At 36.0% G+C, this 20,642-nt stretch overlaps 1 protein-coding gene across 4 annotated transcripts in view; it reads right to left on the bottom strand.

The window, feature by feature from the left end:
- Nucleotides 1-11,130: 11,130 nt before the first annotated feature.
- Nucleotides 11,131-20,642, bottom strand: part of RCHY1 (ring finger and CHY zinc finger domain containing 1) — a 37,542-nt gene continuing 28,030 nt past the window's right edge. For all 4 annotated transcript variants that reach the window (XM_037003275.2, XM_037003279.1, XM_073237466.1 and 1 more), the window contains 6 exons: nucleotides 16,265-16,343; nucleotides 14,602-14,646; nucleotides 14,441-14,499; nucleotides 14,320-14,346; nucleotides 13,272-13,392; nucleotides 11,131-11,800 (listed from right to left, as the gene is read on the bottom strand). In XM_037003275.2, the coding sequence (XP_036859170.1) occupies nucleotides 11,672-11,800; nucleotides 13,272-13,392; nucleotides 14,320-14,346; nucleotides 14,441-14,499; nucleotides 14,602-14,646; nucleotides 16,265-16,343 (460 nt within the window). In that variant the 3' untranslated portion in view covers nucleotides 11,131-11,671. The remainder of the gene's footprint in view (nucleotides 11,801-13,271; nucleotides 13,393-14,319; nucleotides 14,347-14,440; nucleotides 14,500-14,601; nucleotides 14,647-16,264; nucleotides 16,344-20,642) is intronic.

Below are 20,642 nucleotides of genomic sequence, written 5' to 3'. Positions count from 1 at the left end.
TGGATTATTTGCTTTTTGTTTGTTGAGGTGCTTGAGCCCTTTGTGTATTTTCTATGTCAATCCTTTATCAGATATGTCATTATGAATATATTCTCCCATACTGTAGGATGTCTTTTTGTTGTATTGTTGATGTCCTTTGAGGCCTTTTATTTCTTTGTGTTGTCTGATTGCCATGGCTACGACCTCCAGTACTATGTTGAATAAAAGTGGGGAGAGTGGGCAGCCTTGTCTTGTTCCCGATCTTAAAGGAAAAGTGTTCAGCTTCTCGCTGTTAAGTCTGATGTTGGCTATGTGTTTTTCATATATGGCCTTTATTATGTTGAGGTACTTGCCCTCTATACCCATTTGGTAGAGAGTTTTTATCATGAATGGATGTTGAATTTTCTCAAATGCTTTCTCAGTATCTATGGAGATGATCATGTGGTTTTTGCCCTTCTTTTTGTTGATGTGGTGGATGATGTTGATGGATTTTCTAATATTGTACCATCCTTGCATCCCTAGAATGAATCCTACCTGATAATGATGATCTTCTTGATGTATTTCTGAATTCGGTTTGCTAATATTTTGTTAAGTATTTTTGCATCTATGTTCATCAGGGATATTGGCCTGTAATTTTCTTTTTTTGTGCTGTCTTTGCCTGGTTTTGGTATTAGGGTGGTGCTGGCCTCATAGAATGAATTTGAAGGTATTCCCTCCTCTTCTACTTTTTGGAAAACTTTACAGAAATTGGTATTAGGTATTGACTAAATGTTTGATAAAATTCAGTGGTGATACCATCTGGTCCCAGGATTTTGTTTTTCGGTAGGTTTTTTATTACCAATTCAATTTCATTGCTAGTAATTGGTCTGTTCAGATTTTCTGTTTCTTTCTGGGTCATCTTGGAAGATTGTATTTTTCTAGAAAGTTGTCCATTTCTTCTAGGTTATCCAGTTTGTTAGCATATAATTTTTCATAGTATTCTCTAACAATTCTCTTTACTTTTGTGGTGTCCATAGTGATTTTTCCTTTCTCATTTTTGATTCTGTTAATGTATGTAAACTCTTTTTTTCTTCATAAGTCTGGCTAGGGGCTTATCTGTTTTCTTTATTTTCTCGAACATCAGCTCTTGCTTTCATTGATTCTTTGTTTCATTCTTCTCAATTTTACTTATGTATGCTCTAATCTTTATTATGTCCCTTCTTCTACTGACTTTGGGCCTCATCTGTTCTCCTTTTTTTTTGTTTTGTTAATTGTGAGTTTAGACTGTTCATATGGGATTGTTCTTAATTTATTTCTAGTTTCATATCACCTTTGTGGTCTGAGAAGCTGGTTGGTACAATTTTCAATCTTTTTGAATTTACTAAGGCTCTTTTTGTGGCCTAGTATATGATCTATTCTTGAAAATGTTCCATGTGCACTTGAGAAGAATGTGTATCCTGCTGGTTTTGGGTGGAGAGTTCTGTAGATGTCTGTTAGGTCCATCTGTTCTAATCCATTGTTCAATGCCTGTCTCCTTTCTTATTTTCTGTCTGGATGATCGGTCTTTTGGAGTGAGTGGAGTGTTGAAGTCTCCTAGAATGAATGCATTGCATTGTATTTCCCCTTTTAATTCTGTTAGTATTTGTTTCACCTATGTAGGTGCTCCTGTGTTGGGTGCATAGATATTTATAATGGTTATATTGTCTTGTTGGATTGACCCCTTTATCATTATATAATGTCCTTCTTTGTCTCTTGTGATTTTCTTTGTTTTAAAATCCATTTTGTCTGAGACAAGTACTGCAACTCTTGATTTTTTCTCCCTATTAGTTCCATGAAATATCTTTTTCGATCCCTTCACTTTTAGTCTGTGTATGTCTTTGGGTTTGAAGTGAGTCTCTTGTAGGCAGCATATAGTTCGGTCTTGTTTTTTTTTTATCCATTCAGTGACTATATGTCTTTTGATTGGTGCATTCAGACCATTTACATTTAGGGTGATTATCGATAGGTATGTATTTATTGCTGTTGCAGGCTTTAGATTCATGGTTAACAAAGGTTTAAGGGTAACTTCCTTACTATCTAAGAGTCTAACTTAACTCACTTAGTTTGCTATTACAAACACATTCTAAAGGTTCTTTATTTTTCCCTCCTTTTCTTCCTCCTCAATTCTTTATATATTAGGCATTATATTCTGTACTCTTTGTCTATCCCTTTTTATTACCTCTAGTGACAGCTATTTAACCTTAGGAACACTTCCATCTATAGCAGTCCTTCCAAAATACACTGTAGAGATGGTTTGTGGGAGCTAAATTCTCTCAGCTTTTGCTTACCTGGAAATTGTTTAATCCCCCCTTCAAATTTAAATGATAATCTTGCCAGATAGAGTATTCTTGGTTTGAGGCCCTTCTCTTCATTCATTAAATACATCATGCCACTCCCTTCTGGCCTGTAAGGTTTCTGCTGAGAAGTCTGATAGCCTGATGGACTTTCCTTTGTATGTCATCTTTTTTCCCCCCTGGGTGCTTTTAATAGTGTCCTCATTGTTGATTTTTGCCATTTTAATTATTATATGTCTTAGTGTTGTCCTCCTTTGGTCCCTTGTGTTGGGAGATTTGTGTACTTCCATGGCCTGAGAGACTATCTCCTTCCCCAGACTGGGGAAGTTTTCAGCAATTACTTCCTCAAAGACACTTTCTATCCCTTTTTCTCTCTCTTCTTCTTCTGGTACCCCTATAATGCAAATATTGTTCCATTTGGCTTGGTCACACAGTTCTCAGTATTCTTTCATTCCTGGAGATGCTTTTTTCTCTCTGTGCCTCAGCTGCTTTGTATTCCTCTTCTCTAATTTCTATTTCATTTATCCTCTTCTCCACTGTATCCAATCTGCTTTTAATACTCTCCCTTGTGTTCCTCAATGATTGGATCTCTGACTGGAATTCATTCCTGAGTTCTTGAATATTTTTCTGTACCTCCATGAGCATGTTTATGATTTTTATTTTGAAATACCTTTCAGGAAGCTTTATTACTTCTTTCTCACTCAATCCTTTTTCTGGTGTTGTTAAGATTTTGCTTTGAACCAGGTTCTTTTGAAGTTTCATATTTGTGTGTGACACCCTCTAGTGCCCAGAAGCTCTACTGTGTGGAGCTGCTCAGCCCTGGAGTGATGTCTGGAGTCACAGAGGAGTGGTGTGGTGCCTTGGGGGAGGAAAGAGCTGTTAACTGCTGCCCAGCTGCTATGCCTATCTCCACTGCCAGAACCAGTGGGCTGGACACACAGGCGTAAGCCTCTATGCTTTGCTTTTGTAGCTGCTGTTGGCAGGGTTTCCCTCTGCCTGGCCTGACGCCATGGCAGGGACTGCCTGTATAAGAGCCAGGTGTGGGCTGGCTGGGTGGAAGGTGCAGCAGGCTGGGTATAGTGATGGGGGGCTTTGGAGCTGTGTAGCCAGCCAGGGAGATGGAGTGCCTGAAGACCATTAAAGTTCCCAAACTGCTGGGCAGAGTACACCTGGACAATTTTGTTTACCTGTCCTTTCTCCTGAGCACTAAGCTCTGTGCAATCCTTGCACCTTAGCAGCTTTTAGGAAGTCTCTCAGACTGCCTGCCCAGTTCAGCCGGATATGGATCCCTGTTTTCCACAAGCAGCTAGAATCTCAAGTCTCTCCAGGTATTCTGCCTTAGCTTTTCAACCCCACTAATCACCAGAGCACCATGCAATGTAGGTTCATGCTTCCAGAGCAGATCTCCCGTGTTCAGCAGTCCCACACCTCCACTCCCTCCCCACTCTGTTTCTCTTCCTCCCACAGGTGAACTGGGGTGGGGGAAGGGCTTGGGTCCCACCGGATCATGGCTTTGTTAACCCTGTTCATCAAGTCAGTTCTTTCCTCCAGGTGTATGCCGTCTGGTGCAGCCTTCTTTCCTGTTGCTCTTTCAGGATTAGTTGCATTAATTATATTTTCATATTATATGTGGTTTTAGGAGGAGGTCTCTGTCTCACCTCTCACATTGCCATCTTTAATCCTTTCCTATTCTCCACAAGCTCTTATGTTTAAGTACCAGGTCAGAAAAAAAATCGTTTTGCACAGAAGATTCCTCTCACCAGAAACACTGTGGCACCCTCTGCTGTTAGGAAACAAAGATTAAAGTCACCCTTCATTTTCCCTGCATCCTTGTACCATAGGCTGCCAATGATCTCATCCAGATGTAAAAACATAAAGCAGAGAGGGGAAAAAAATTATATGACTTAATTCAGGCAATATAGTAAAAGTGAAGAATGGAAATCCAATCAGTGTGTGCAGCTGAATGGCATGAAGTATGAAAGGAAAGGGGAGATAGATCATTTCAAGAGTTAGCAGGTATCAGAGGCATCACAATACAGCTTTGTCCAAACCCTGTACAAAAGTTAATCTTAAGAAATAATGCATGATTACAATTAGCACACATAATGTGGGGTGGGGGCACGGGGAAGGCAGTATAGCACAGAGAAGACAAGTAGTGACTCTATAGCATCTTACCGTACTGATGGACAGTGACTGTAATGGGGTATGTGATGGGGACTTGATAATGGGGGGAATCTAGTAACCACAATGTTGCTCATGTAATTGTATATTAATGATACCAAAATAAAAATAATAACAGAAAAAAAAAGAATGCATGAAACACAGAAAGGTTAAAGAAGTTGCCCAAGGTCACACAACAAGTAAATGGCAGAGTCAAGATACAAATCCCAGCAATGTCTCCAGAACCTGTGTCCTTAACCACTCTGCTCTCTACTGCCTAGTAAATCACTGACTGTTAATGGAAAGGGGTCTTTTCTTTAAACATATCCAGAATTATTATTAGGTATTATTGCTCTTACCCAAAGGAAAACTGATTGCCAGGAAAATTAGTTGCCCTATACTAAGCAGAGAAATTAGGAAGTTAATAACTGACCCAAGGTTACACACCTGTGTTAAACTGACAGAATTTGAATTTCTTTCTCTGCTTCCAAAGTCCAGGCTACTTTATTATATCAAGCTGCCCATGCAACAAACAACTGATGACATGGAATATGCAAACTAACACACAAATACACCTAGATTGTGATGCACAGTTGTGACATGAGGAAGTATAGCTTGGAGAAGATACCACTTCTGTTCTCCTCCCATGTTTCCATTCTTTTCCCACTTTGGTGTCTCCCTTCCCCCAACCCAGATCATCTCTCCTGCTCTGTATGTCTTGGGTAGGTGTTTATTTATTTATTCCAACCTCTAACATATATACAAATGCAGATCCTCAGAGATAACAATACAGAAAATAAGGAGAACCCCTTCTTTTTCAGGCCTTCATAGAAAGCTTGGGCAAGTAAATTGAAGTTTGCTGGACTTCTGTTTGATCAAGCAAAACCAGAGTGGGTTGGACTATATGGTCCTTTTGAAGTCTATGATTCCATTATTTTAAATAAACCTATTAATCTTCACAATGAAATACCCCTTAAGAAATGTATCAATTTACAAAGAAAAAGGTCAAAGGAGATAGATTAATTCTAACAAATACTGCTCTTTGCCTAGGTCATCAACATTTGATTAAAAAAAAGAAAAATTACACAGACTTACACCAGCCAGTGCTGCTTCACTCTCAAGATGGCAGAGTGGTTGGTGCCACCATTCTTGAAGGTCAGGCCAATTTTAGAGTCTGTATCAGGAAGAGGTTAGTTATCTCATGCTCTGCAAATTACACTCAACTCACTGTCTGAACAGATTCAGATTACCTTCCATTCAAAGGATGCCAGGACACCAGAGCTCTCTCAGGATCTTTGGGACAGGGATTTCTCTGTATTCTTGCCTCAGCTAATCATGTTCGCCTCCTTTGGAAATATTAGGAAGAAAGCCTCCAGTGGCTTCCCCACTCATAACAGAGGAAGGAGTTACCTAACAGTGGTGAGATTTGGGGAAAAGCCATTGTATATGCATGGTCTAAGCCCTTCTTGGAGAGGCTCTAGTCTTGCCCTAGGAAAGTGCAGTGTTTAGGAGTCACTGCTCCCTACCCCACGGCAGAAGCTTCACTGTGGAGGGAGGCCTGCCATCAGTTACTATATGAGCAAATTGAAGTTAGAACAAGGAAGAGCATCCTCAATTTGGCCTTGGTTCCAAGCCACAAATCTCCTTCCCAACTTTAGTAGCAATATCTGACTGCATTTACTTCTCAACTGATTGAGAACTTGATTCAGAAGTCCAGATACATAACCCTTTAAAACTTTAAGAGAAAGCATAGATCATATTAAGTTCAGTATCAGGCACTATAGAGTTGCTCTAAAGGAAATTGGACTTCAGCAAGTAAGATTAGTGTGTAAATAATCTAAGCTAGGCAAACTGGAATACATGCCAGAGATTTCAAGCACATGCTCTTTCAACACCAAGTGGGAGGCAGGGAGAAGTGGGTGGTGATAACAATCCAGGGCAATCAGGGATGGGTTTCCAGAAGAAATATTTCAATGTTGTGACCAGGCCCTTGGTGTCCCAAAACTGCCTTCATTTCAAAGCTCTCCAGGTTCTGGCCAGCAGGCTCAGCTTCTCAGCCTCCCCCACACACAAGGGGGAGGAGCCAATCACCAAGCCCCATCTACACCCTCTGATGGCAATAATCGCAATTATAGGAGCCTCTAGACAGACTAAAGGACTGTTTACCATATTAGCCCATTCTGACTCTAAAAATAGAAGAGGAAAAACACGAGTGAAAATGGAACAGAACAGTTGGAAGTAGGCAGGTGATTAAAGGAAGTTTTGACTCCCAATTTGAATATATGTTGTTTGCCTCAAGGGGAAAAAAGATGCAACCAGCCTGATAGATGCTTTGATCCTGATCACAGGTTTACAAAAGTAGATGCTTGGCATGTCCACGCAATAAAATCTGGGCAAGGACAATCCTTAATGAACTAGGAAATGGCAAGTGTTACACCAGGGACCCTTTGTATCATGTATCACACACTGGACCTGTTAACAGACACCCAAAAGGAATTTGAGCTTAAACTGCTTATTCTAAAATAGAGAACCTGTAAGTCACAAGTGTAAACATCTCCCAAAGACCATACTTTTGTAGTTGCAATATGGGAGATCCAAGCCAAAAAGTTGGCTGTTTCTAAGAGTTCCTTACTCATTGAGCCACTTAACACTAATGTAGAAATCAGCAAAAGCATTCCTATCACACTATGGGTCACCCACCCACCTCTCCTACGCCAGAACAAATTGAGGTCATTTACTGTCTTCACTCACTTTTTTTTTACGACCTGTCTGTACATATTTACCTGGCACAAAGCCAGTGCAAAGTAAGCATTTGTGAAGTAGCATAAATGAATAGATGAGCCTAGCAACCAGATTGCAGCATGACTTGATATTGTCTTCTAATTTGAGAAAGGTGTGATACCACATTTCAAGCAGTATGTTCTAGTCCTGAACACTTCAGGGGTTTGTCAAGGAACTTTTGCACATACATGTACACACACACACATACTTCCACCAGACTCGTATATATGATGAAAACTTTAGAAACAAGATTTTTTTGTCTCACTTGAAATTCAACAAATTCTTATGAGCAAAGTATTATGAGATGAAAACCTCCATCACTGTCTTCAGCAACAGGCACTCACCTCTGACCCCTGGGTTAAGGTGCTTCAACAACTGCTCACCTGGCCTATCTCCAGCCTTAGCCCACCCCACCCCCATGCCAGCTTTATCCACAGGAAGCCTTATATACATTGTTTCTTCTAACAACTTTGAAGTGAGGGGAAAGGGAAAAATTGCACATAATAAAGGAAACGCTGTCCTTTAACACTGGTACAGTGTTAAATTTAATTTAATAATGTAAAGGAAGAGATACCAGAATTATGACTATTAATTAGCATTAATGGAGAAAGTAAACTTCAAGCTGGACTACAAAGAAGAGGTAGGCCTTTGTTAACAGTATTTTTCCAAGAATGATTGTTCCATGAGGGAACCATGTGTGCAAAGGTAAGGAGCAAATGTTCAGGGTAGGCGTGTTTAAGAATTATATGTAACGAATGAAAAACAAAACTGAAAATATAAAGTTGCAACAATACTGTGAAGACTACAAAGTGAGGAAGCTGGGCTTAATCAAATACACAAGAAGGGAAGCTGTATATTATTCTGACCAAACTTACAAGTGTAAACTTAGGAAAACTAATCTGGCAGGACAGAGAGGGGAAGGGAGACGGAAAGTGAAATCATATGTAAGGCAACCAGGTGGGTATGAGACTATTATGGGAGTGAAAAAGGGGGTAAAAAAAACAAACAAAGCAGACCTGCCCAAAGGTAGCACATAATCCAAAAGATTTACAGGACAAACACAAGGGAAAATACCATATGGAAATGACACTAAGAAAAAGTCCACTTAGTAAGAAATAAACTACTTTCAATAAATATAATGCAACCAGCAAATATTTAAAGAGAACTTAAGCAGAGATGATTTTTTAAGCAAATGGCATAGAGTTTTGAACATATACCATTCCAAATTAATTTATTCACTATTGAATACCTGTTAAGCATAAGGCACTTATAAAACAGGACTTGGTTCCTTACTACTCACATTCATTTTTGATTCATGACCAATATTGTTTTAAATTAAAAGAAAATTACACAATATGAAAATATTTTAGGTAAGAAAGCTTTATTTTAAAATCTTTAACGTCATAAATATACTACTTCTTTAAACATGAGCTAAAGTTAATATTATACAGAGCCCCATGTACTTTTTATGAAGACTCTAGAAACTACAAAAGAGAAAAAACTTGAAAGACATTTCCTTAATGATAAAAGGAGCCAATGAGCTTCTGTGCACCAGGTATTCAAAAACATATTGAGTTACTGTTTTTTAAAATAAGTACTCTATAGATACAGATTTTCTGTGGCAGGACAACCTGACTTATTTTAGGGACAGTCTATCCTACCATGTGTAAGATATGACTAAGAATTTAACATTCCTATAAGCTTTTTTAAGTCTCTAAGTCTCTATGAACAGAAAGAGAAAAGAATTGAGTCGTCTGTTAAAATGTTAACAGTATTATTCATTTCTGGGAGATGAGATTTGTGGAAGTTTTTTATCTTCTTACCTATTTCTGACAATAAACATATTTTTGAAATCAGAAAAAGCCAAAAAAAGATTATCCATTTTAAGTATTACATACTGAATGCTAAGGAACGTACTGTGAATGAGAACTGTAAAGATTTTAAGCATTGAAGAAACCCTGGGTATTACAGCCTAGACTTCAAGGGCATTTAAAAACTGCTTCAAACACATGACTAGGTATCATTAACAAGCAATTACATACTAATTCCGCATTATTTTGGACAAATTCGGATCCTGAGTTGAAAATAGAAGTAATCAGATTTTGAACTAAAATAAGGTATCTAAAAATGCAAAGTCTATCAAATCATGAGCTCCTCCATGAGAGATAATTTAGCTACTAAGGGTAGTTTAAAAATTAATGAAAGTTTGAATCAAAGGCCGTGCTTGGAGCCACAGACCTGGATCTGATTCCCAGACCCAACATTGACTAGCAATCACTTACTCAAGCATGTCATTTAACTTCTGAATCTTAGCTTTCTCATTTATAAAATGAAGACCTACCCTACAGAATTACCATAATGATTAATGCTAACACTTAAGTCTGGCACACAGTACATGCTCCAAACACAGTTTTGTTACTTTTATATACTCACTCCAACTCCAAGGATCCAATGACTCCATGATTAAAAACATGATTTAAATTAGTTAAGCAGGATGATACCAAAAATAAAGAAGTATTATAAATGGAAAACTACTCTTTCCTTACCTGTACACTGATAGTTAACACCTGGTAAGATATCCCATTCCTTCCCCTAATCCAGAGCAGCACTGCTTCCCTCTCAGGCCTTGGAAATGGACAACCGGGAAAGAACACAAGAGCAGAACACAGAAGACAGGAAGGCAGAATGGAACAAAGATCTATGCCCAAAACTGGAAATCAATCCTGCTGCCTTTATCCAAGTAAAGAGGCTTCAACAAAAGAATAAAATAACCAGGAATGCTAGGGTTTCTATTTACAAGACTATCTTCCTTATTCACAGATCCAACTAGCTCAAAGCTGGAAATATAATTGGTGTTTAACACCCATCAATTGATATGTACACATTACACATCCTAACCTAAAGCTTTTTATAAACAGTCCAAGTTGCATACTGGGATACTACTCTTAAAGAGCTACAGGATCACCAAGCATTTCTGGAAACTTTTTTCCTGAATTAAGAGAATATTTAACATTTAATTCCATTACATGAATCAAAAAAGGGTTATAAAATCAGAGATCTTTCAAGGAATATGCCATGCCCCTTCTATTCACCCATACCTACTTCAAGCATTTAGAGAAGAAAGCATCCAATCATTTACAACAAACATAAGCACAGCAAGCATAAAGAAAAACAAAGATAGCTAATATAGCTAATCAGGTATGAGGGATATATACCACTAAGATATATACCACAATGAGGGTAGGGGCTTTTCTCTGTATTATTCATTGTCTCTATAACATTTGGAACCATATCCAGCATATAATAGCTGCTCACTAAATACTTCCTGACTCAATGAACTATTTTTTGAACAAATAACTTTGGGCAATCAAAACAAAATTATTTTCAGTATCAGTGTTTTTTTTTAAGGCTTGGAAAAGTTCTGTTATTTTACATTTTTACCAACTATTCTTCTGGAAGAATATGTCAAAACAAAGAAAAGAGGATTTACATTGTAAGATTATGTTACCTTACAAAATAGCAGCAGACTCACAGACTCCAAGAAGGGACTAGTGGTTACCAAAGGGGAGGGGTGCGGGAGGGTGGGTGGGAAGGAAGGGAGAAGGGGATTGTGGGGTATCATGATTGGTGCACATGGTGTGTGTGGGCTCACAGGGAAGACAGTGTAGCACAGAGAAGACAAGTAGGGACTCTGTGGCATCTTACTACACTGATAGACTGTGACTGCAATGGGGCATGGGGGGGAACTCAATAATAAGGGTGAAGGTAGTAACCACATTGTTTTTCATGTGAAACCTTCATAAGAGTGTATATCAATGATACCTTAAAAAAAAAAAAAAGATTATGTTACTTTAACTGAGCCAAAAATAACTTACCTTGGAAAAAACCTTCCAAGACACACTGTTTTGATATAATTTTATTAGCAGTTATTACATTAAAATTCACATTTACAGGATCCAAAGGACTATCTTAAAAAATTGTAAAGGAAATGTAATTAATTTTAACAGTAAGATAGAACATATTTGCATTGTATAGCCCTTAGAAAGTCAGGAATACTGATAATTAAGTGCAGTTCTATCAAGAACTATAAATGAACCCTGCATGCACAGTGTCACTTAGAGCAAAGTTCCATGGAAGTATAACACACTTCCATGGATGTGAATTTCAGCAGCAAACATCACCGACTTCCTAACAACCGACACTATAGGAATTTCCAATCAAAATACAAGCACAGTGCTTTCATCCAATATAGAGCTATAATAATTCTATAAAGAGACCCTGAATCCTGAAGTACTTGTAGTATGATTTTATGCTGTGATACCTGTACAAAACACACCAACTCTAATGCGTAGATTCTGACACATTATGACAACAGGATACTAAAGATAGCCTTTTTCTATATCAGAAAATGCTGAGTTTTCCAGTGCAGTATAGGCTTGTCATTGCTGATCTAGTGAAATTCTACGTCCTCCAGCTTGAGCAGTATTGTAGGATTCACAAATATTACATTTCATGCCTAATATATGGAATTGGACTGTAGATCTCCCATTGCAATCATTGCAGAGAATCTGAAATGTGAAGAGATGAATTCAAATTAAGTATATTAAACCTTATAGATATAAAGTGGCATTGTCTGGTCAAAACAATTAAAAAATCACACTAAAGATGTGAAACACATATATGTAGATCTAAAAACTTCCACAAGTAGAAATATGTTTTATTTGTTGACTGAAAAGTCTAAGAGACTATCAATTATAAATGTAGTTTTGAATTTAGAAAATAAAAATGAACCAAGAAGTCTTATTTTTAAATTGTTCCCAAACCTTATAAACTATAGTAGCACAAATATTAGACTTAATGAGATTAACACCTCTACTTACAATTCAAAATAACACATGATTTTATTACTTTACATTCCCACTTATAAAATTATCTTAGTTAATAAAACAAGTTTCTACATACTTATCTTAGTATTTTTGCTTATTCTTTAGATTTTATACTAAGGTCCTAGTATTCTATGCCTCAGGAATGAATTAAAGTCCAAAACAGTAGTCTTTAAAATTGAATACAGAGAAGTTTGGCTCATCTCTAAAATGACAATAAGATGTCATGTAGGAATTAATCTCTTTAAGTACTGAGATCCTGAAAATAAAAAAGGTGTTAACTGAAAACAGGTCAATATACTACCATATGAGAAAAGCATTAGCTTTAAAATAATCATACTATAGAAAGTGGAAAACTTTCAAATTTGCTTTAAATTACATTTGGAAAATAACTGTTTTAAGCATATGAACTAAATGTAGAAAGTAGATCAGTCGTTGCCTAAAGCTAGTGCACTGGGGAATGACTACTAATGGGTAAAGGGTTTCTTTTTAAGGACGATGAAAACGTTCTATAGTTGATGGTCTGCACAACTCCAAGAAGATACTAAAAGCACTGAATTGCACACTTTTAATGGATAGGTTGTGTGGTATATGTATTATATCTCTATAAAACTGTTAACTTGAAATGATCTACACTGAACATCGCACACTGCGGCCTCTAATAATGCATTACATGAATATCAGTTAGTATTCCAAAAGTAATCTTTCATTGACCTTACTACAATTCAATTATCCACGTGAATACAAAGAGTAGTAACCATGAAAAAAACAAAAAGTAATCTTCAGAAGTCAGCAAACATGTTTGCCTAAACAAAATTTTAAGTTATTAAAAAGAAAACATACTTAAAATAAATATCAAATCGGTAATCCACTTCTCACTTACATTACTGATTGACTCTGGCAAGTAATACGTAAATAATTCAGGATACAGCTGTTGCCTGCCATCTAGTGTTGGAAAGAACTGCACAAAGGTATTCTTAGGACTTTTTGTCTCATCTTTTGAGTTCAAAGTAACTAAAATTTATATTTTGTCCTTCCAATTTAAAATCACATTGGCATCTATGCCAAAGCAGGTATTTTTTAGACAGATTTTATCAAAAAGGCAAAATTAACAAGAACATCAACAAGGAACCTGAAAAGTACTGACTCCACTCACATCCACAGTCATGTTCTGATATTCTGATGGCATAGGAGTCTGTGCTACCTCATCATCCAGCTGTCTCCAGTACCTACTCATATCTAAAGCAGAGTGCATACATAATGGACATCGGTAGCCTCTAGAAGAGATAAAAAGATTATTTTCCAAACAGTAAACAGGGAGTATATCAACTCAGGTATGTAAGAAGATGCATGCTAACCAAGTACATAAACCATCTAAGACAGGGCATTACTCTGTATTTCAAGATAACCTGTTACAAACCTGGGAGCTTTTATACTGTTAAAGGTTTCAATTAAATCTTGTATCGTATGATATTTTTAAACTATTTCTTTTTCCTTGGTTCTCTAAAATGGAGAGGTTCCATATTCTTTGCAAATCATATTTTAAAAACCAATTAAGCTTTTTAGCTAAACAATCTCAATTTCTTAGTATACTCAAGCAGAGATTATATTCCTTAAAACTTACTCAGATCATACAATTTTTTTCTAAAAATTCTGAAAAATTCCCTTCTATCTGGCTCTTACATTGAAGTTTCTGCTTCTGATTTTGTAGAACCAAAACATGTATTATCTCCTCTTTCCTAACTATTCTCATCTCATTTTAACATCCTTCCCCCATAATAAAGTCTTAGCTTTAGGTAATCTCATTACCAGCTTTCTTTGCAGGTCATTATATTGGGCCAATATAAAAACTTAACAGAATCTTGAGCAACGCGCCTCAGCAATTTTACAACGCTATGGTTGTCTGTGGTGGAGAACTGTGTTCCCTAGTAAATACAGTCAGAAAATAAGTGGTACCTGTCTCAAGTTGTGGGATGAGATAAGGCATAATACAAATGGGGACAAAGGTGTAGCCCTACATCCTTCAAGATGCTCTGCCCAGTTTAACACTATTCATCTACCCTACACATCTCATGATAACTATCTGCCATGCCTAATTTTGGATTAAGTAATAGCAGCAATCACCCACTTTATCACCCCCACCCAAAAAAAAAAAAAAAGACATCTTAGAAAAACAATTCTTCAAAATCCTGTCAAATACTCACTCTTTCAACATTTCCTCATAACACGTTCTGAAAGAATATATAAAGATACTTTAGTCAAGCAAAAACTATCTCCATTAGTTTCAAATGTTTTGAGGAACAAAAGTAAAAAAAGTTACTTTACCTATGTAAAAGATGTCCACATGGCAAGACATGAGCAACAACACGGGATGTGTGTATGTCCTAGAAAGGAAATGTTAGTCCTTGCATGAGGACAATATAAACATCCAAGTATTTTAAATTCAAGAGGGGATAGTTCGAAAGCAAATAATATCTTAAGCTTACCTCTAAACATATTGGACAGTTCTGCCGGGAAACATTTTCAATACACTGTTTAAAAGAGAAAACCAAATAACCAAACGCTTAACACATGAAAATGACAGATATAACAATAGCACTAATAATAAAAACTAATGATAAAGGAAACAAAAATACCAGCTTGCTAAACATAGTAACACAAATACGTATTTCTTATACATCAGACAAGAATTGAACAGTTAACTCATAACTTCTGAGCTATGCACATTACCTCAAACAACAAGAATGCTCAATAAATCTTATTTACATTATCTTAATTTTATAGATAAGGAAACTCATTTGAGTCAAGATTTACCAAAAATGCAGAGATAATAATGACTGGAACTTTTCTTTTTTATATGTGTTTTACTGCAAAGCTAAGCTACTTAATAATATTGATAATATAAACAGTTCATATTATTGAGGTTTAACTACATGCCACATACTAAGTACAGTATCTATATTAGCTCAATTAATTCTCACAACTCAAAGTACAATTATTATCCCACTTCACAAATGAGGTATCTGAAACCTAAAGAAACTAAATAACTTCCAAAGTTACACACTAATAAAAAGTAGAACTGTATTTGAGAGTTCCAACAGTTTGCCCCAGGGCCTCCCCGCAGTTCTTAACTTGACAAGACGGTGTCTCATGATATGGAGAGGTAAGGGAAAGCACCATACCATGGATGATGTTCTAATTTTTTAAGCAAGCGCCTGAGTAGATGGTGTAAATTAGGACCATTTACTAATAACAGTAAAACATAATTGAGAAACAAAACAAAAATACCAGAAGAGAAAAAGTGCATATAGTTTTAAAGATAACACAGCGTATCTTGCTACAACTCCATATAGTTTTAAAAATAACACAGCATATCTTGCTATAATGCCAACTTAAATCTATAAAACCAAATTCAATCTTTTACCTCCAAGAAATTCAAAACCTATTAACCAGGTACCCTTAAGCCAAGGCTAAAAACCCTGGAAGTCATCTTTACTCAGCCCCATTCTTTTTCCCTTATACCTTGTCACCATATCCCACATGTTCATTATTCATCTCAATTTATCCTATCATTTTACTATTTTAGGCCAGTTATTATCTAATATCTAAAAAACCTCTTTAGTCACTCCATTCTCTAAATTCTTATATTAGTATCAGTACTCTAAATAGTTCATTAGATTTTTTCAACACAATGAAAACTAATGTTAAAGGGCCTGGGATCATGATATAATTTCTATATCCAGATTAAAAGTATTTGTCTAACTATGAAAGGAAATAAAAATATTTTCTGAATTTTCTTGGAATGCTGTACCAATTGACTGCTTAGTACTTCTTCTATACCTCTGCCAACATTTTAGAAGTTATTCTTAAATGCAATACCAATGATAAGAATCCATAAACCTACTTAGAAGTTATCAACATTATGCAAATACAGATACAAGTATTCTTATACACTACAAAGAAAAGAAAATGTAGATTAGATATTCTGAGGCATGTATTTTAGAACATTATTTCTTAATACTGGTTAAAAATAAAAAGCAACACAGCTGTACTTGGTATTACCTGAAAATTAGCATGGCTTCCAAACATATTTTAATCTGGTTCTCAAAAACACAGTAATACTTTGAGTTATACAAACTAATTATATACCTTGTGCTTTCCTTGGAGATTCATAGCCAGGCATAAGTTACATTTCAAACAGTGGAAAAAATCTTCCTTTGGACCAATCCTAAAAAAAAATGAAAGCCAAAAGATTGGACTCATTTTTATTACAATATAATAAATATATGTTTAGTTTCACTGTAAAGAGTGAAGTTTTAAAGACAGTTTTAAAGATAACACAGCATATCTTGCTACAACTCCATATAGTTTTAAACCACACTGAAATATGAAGTAAACCCCCACCTCCCCAACATCACTCCCTACACACTCTAAATGCAAGCATTTTAGGTCCTTTTTTCTATGAAATTGTGTGGTTTGGGTTTTTTTACATAAATGGATTCCTTCTATATATCCTGTTGTGCAATCTTTTTTTCACTTAACAGTAATACATCCTGATGATTATTCTATGGCTGGCTATACAGAACCACTTCATTTCTCCTCATGGTTACATAGTATTGTACAGTATGGATGTATCATAATTTTTAAGAATAGTCCTTTACTGATCTTACTATCTTTAGTTAATATAATGATAAAATAATTATTCTTATAAAGATATCACTTAACCCCACATGTTGATATTTTATAAGATCCCTAAAAGTGAAACCATGCAGTCACAGGGTTTTGCATCATCAGTTTTGATACTACCAAACTGACCTCCAAATAGTGTACCAATTTATAGTCCAACAGTGACAGCACCCATGTTCCCCACACCCGAGCCACCAATGGTTAGCTATGTGACAGACAAATATAATTTTAATTTGCATTTCTCAGATTATGAGACAGGCAGTATGTTTTCACATTCATAAACCATTTGGATGTCTTCTGTTGTTCATGTGCTCTGTTCATTTTTCTACTAGGATGTTTCTCTTTAATCAATTTAAAGGTGCTGTTTGTACATCCTAAATATTAATCTTTTTCATTTGTATACATTACAATTACTTTTCTGGTATGTATTCAATCTTTGTTTTTATTTTTAGTCATATAATCATTTTAATTTCACTGATATTAAAGCCACTGATATTTTCCTTTATGGCTAATGCTTCTGCATCTTGTTTAGGAAAGACTTTAATAACCTAACAGATCATAAGCATTATGAATACTTCTAAAACTTACGGCTTTTAATTTTTACATTTTTCTTTCACCCATTTGAAATGTTATTATATATGGTAAAGGTGATATTGCTAAATGTCCGCAGATTTCTATTATCACCTTCTTTCACAATACAGCATTTAGCTACGCACAGAGCTACCCTGAATAAAGTCTACTTCCCAATTTCTCTGGAGGTTGTGAAGAGATAAATGAAAATTCTTTGCTGCACCCTTAAGACAAAAAGGTATACCTTCCCTTCACTTATTTGCACCCAATACACAGACCAGAACATGAGCTCTTTTAAACTATGCAGACAAGAAATTATCTTATGGATGAGAAGGCAAAAATATAAGAGAAACCTGGACTCTTGTTTAACTACATGACTCACTTTTCCAGGAGAAATGTAAATTTCTACCTTTTTTTGAGCCAGTTATTTTGGATTTCTGTTACATGGTGCTAAAAACCATATGCAAATGAATGAATGCAGTTTTAGTAATCAACTTTTTGTTTCCCAAATGGATAATTATCTTAATACCCTTTCCCAAGCTGAAATGCCACTTGTTATCAATTCGTATGTACAAACAGGAATGTATACATAGACACAGTGTTTCCCCACTGATCTATGTGTCTGTTCCTGCACAAAAAGCACACTATTTGAGTAACTCTAGTTTTGTCATGTTTTAGTATGTGGGAAAGCAATCTTCTCTTTGTTGTTCTTCCTTTTCAGGATCTGCTTAGCTATTATGAATATTCCATCCAGATGAATTTTTGAATCAGCCTGTCAAATTTCACAGGTAAAAACCCTATAGGGAGGCTTCCACTATAGCCCACGATTATGTAACAGAGACTGAATCTACCATCTTGCCGAAAACAGACAAAATATATGAAACAGCTGTTTCCCTGAACAGCAAACAATGAGGGGCAGTGATGTGTGAGAGTCGGGAGACTGTCTCAGTGAGCCCTACGATGCCCTACTACAGTTTTCAGATTGGAGGAACTGAGGCAGAGCCAGGAAGATTTCTTCATTGGGGAGATGACCTGAGAGTCCAGGGAAACCAAGGCACCTAGAGTTCACAGGGGAGTATGAGAAGACAGCTGTACAGAGGAGCCCCTTGAGTATTTAGCAGAATACACACCAGCACATGCATGTGAAGAAACTACACAAGGCCAGGAAAAGAATCATCCAAAAGAACTGGAAAGAACATCACTTAGCCCTCACACACGGCCAGGATCAGTGCTTCCTCCAATCAACCAGACTGGGAAACCTTATAATTCATGAGGTAACAGGTAGAGTACTCAGGAATGTAGACCTTAGTAGTGAAGAATAGTCCTAGAATAAGCACTTCTCTGGGTCACCTAACAAATTATAAAAGCAAGTCCCAGAAGTACCAAACTGTTTTCCAAATAACTACATCACAAAACTCAAGAAGATTTATAGTAATACAAAAATATTCGATACCCAACAAGGTAAAAATCAGTGTCTGGTATCCAATCAACAATGACAAGGCAGGCAAAGAAGCAGGATCAAAATGAAAAAATAAGCAATCAAAATCAACCCAAAGCTGACAGAGATGTCTGAATTAGCAAAGTAGGATACTAAATAGTTAGTAATTATATTCCATATGTTCAAAGAGTTAGCATAGACATGAAAGATACAAAAAAAGATCTAAATCATACTTCTAGAGAGAAAAACTACACAATGGCAGATTAAACATTGATAAGAAAATATTAGTCAACCTGAAGGCATAGCAATAGAAACTAACCAAAATTAAATGAAAAAGGAATTTTAAGTAACCTAATACACACGTAATTGGAGATCTCTAAGGTGTGGGAGGTCAGGGGGCTAAGGGGGCTAAGGTGAGGAGACAAAAGTATCTAAAGTAATAGTGGCCAAAAATGTCCTGCACTCGATGAAAACCATAAACCCACAGACTCAAGCAGCTCAATAAACCCTAAGCACAAGCAACATGAAAAAAACTATACCATGAAACATCATAATCAAACTGCTCAAAGTCAAAGATAAAGAGAAAATCTTAAAAACAGCCAGAGAAAAAAGGCAAGTACAGAGAAATAAGGATGACCAGATTTCCCACTGGAAACAATGCACATGCAAATACAGTAGAACACCATTTTAAAGTACTGAAAGAGAAAACTGTCAGCCCAGAATTCTATATCTAACAAAAACATCGTTCAAAATAAAAGCAGAATAAATATGCTTCAGAACATATAAAAGCTGAAAGGATTACTGGAAGACCCTTTTTAAACTAAAAGGGTCAATTTGGGATGTGACAGGCTCTGCACTAAAGTCTCTCAACCTTAACAAACACACAGTAAGAAATACATCCTGACCCAGTTCTCCCTTCCTCCTCACACATACATACACACACACACACACATTCAAAATGCTAAAAGTTTCACAAGAAAATTATAAAGCATGTCCCAGAATTGCTTACCATTTATCCCTATCATGTATTTATCTCTTATTCTATCTTATTTTGGAACTCACTAGATTTATTTCTTTAAAATGCTACTCTGTATATATATCCTTTTTACTCCCATCCCCAACCCAAGTCCCTATCTCCACCTCCACTGCTCCTTACTCCATTCTTTTACTGTCTTCTCTTAGGCTTGCTTATTTATTTTTATTAATTTATACCTCAGCTCACTTTACTCTATTTGGGCTTGGACTATCCCTACTAAAATTTTATTCAAACTTTCCTACAAAAAGACAATCCCTATAATCTGACAAACTCTGTAATAGTGACTGATTAAGCCCATTCTTCCACAAACAATATAATTTAAGAACAAAAATCTTGCCTTATAATTCAATAGTATTCTACAGAGCAAAAATCTTTCCAATGTTTAGTTAATAACTTGCAGAAATGTGAAAACACATCCTCTCCTTGATTTAAATCATCATTAGTGGATGTTTTACAACTCCAATTCAGTTATAATTTTATATAACTCCTTAAAACTTTAAAAGCATACCTGTTCATTATTTAAAATGTGTAAGACCCAGAAGAACATGAACCAGCAAATAAATATACCAACCAAAACTTAAAATCACTCATGATATCACTACCCATGGGTAAGTACTCCTAATATTCTGGTATATTATATATCCTGACAGATTTTTTTTAACCAGTTTCCCAATTCCTAAATATTATTCAAAAATATTACTTCAAATATGGATTTGCAAATAAAACAATCACCCAAACATACAGCTTGTTTCTAATCTTTCATTAGATTACCATAATACTGTACATAATTCTTGGTA

This window comes from Manis javanica, chromosome 5 (assembly GCF_040802235.1).
Source record: "Manis javanica isolate MJ-LG chromosome 5, MJ_LKY, whole genome shotgun sequence".
NCBI classification, from domain to species: domain Eukaryota; kingdom Metazoa; phylum Chordata; class Mammalia; order Pholidota; family Manidae; genus Manis; species Manis javanica.
This window is presented reverse-complemented; position numbering and strand designations above follow the sequence as displayed.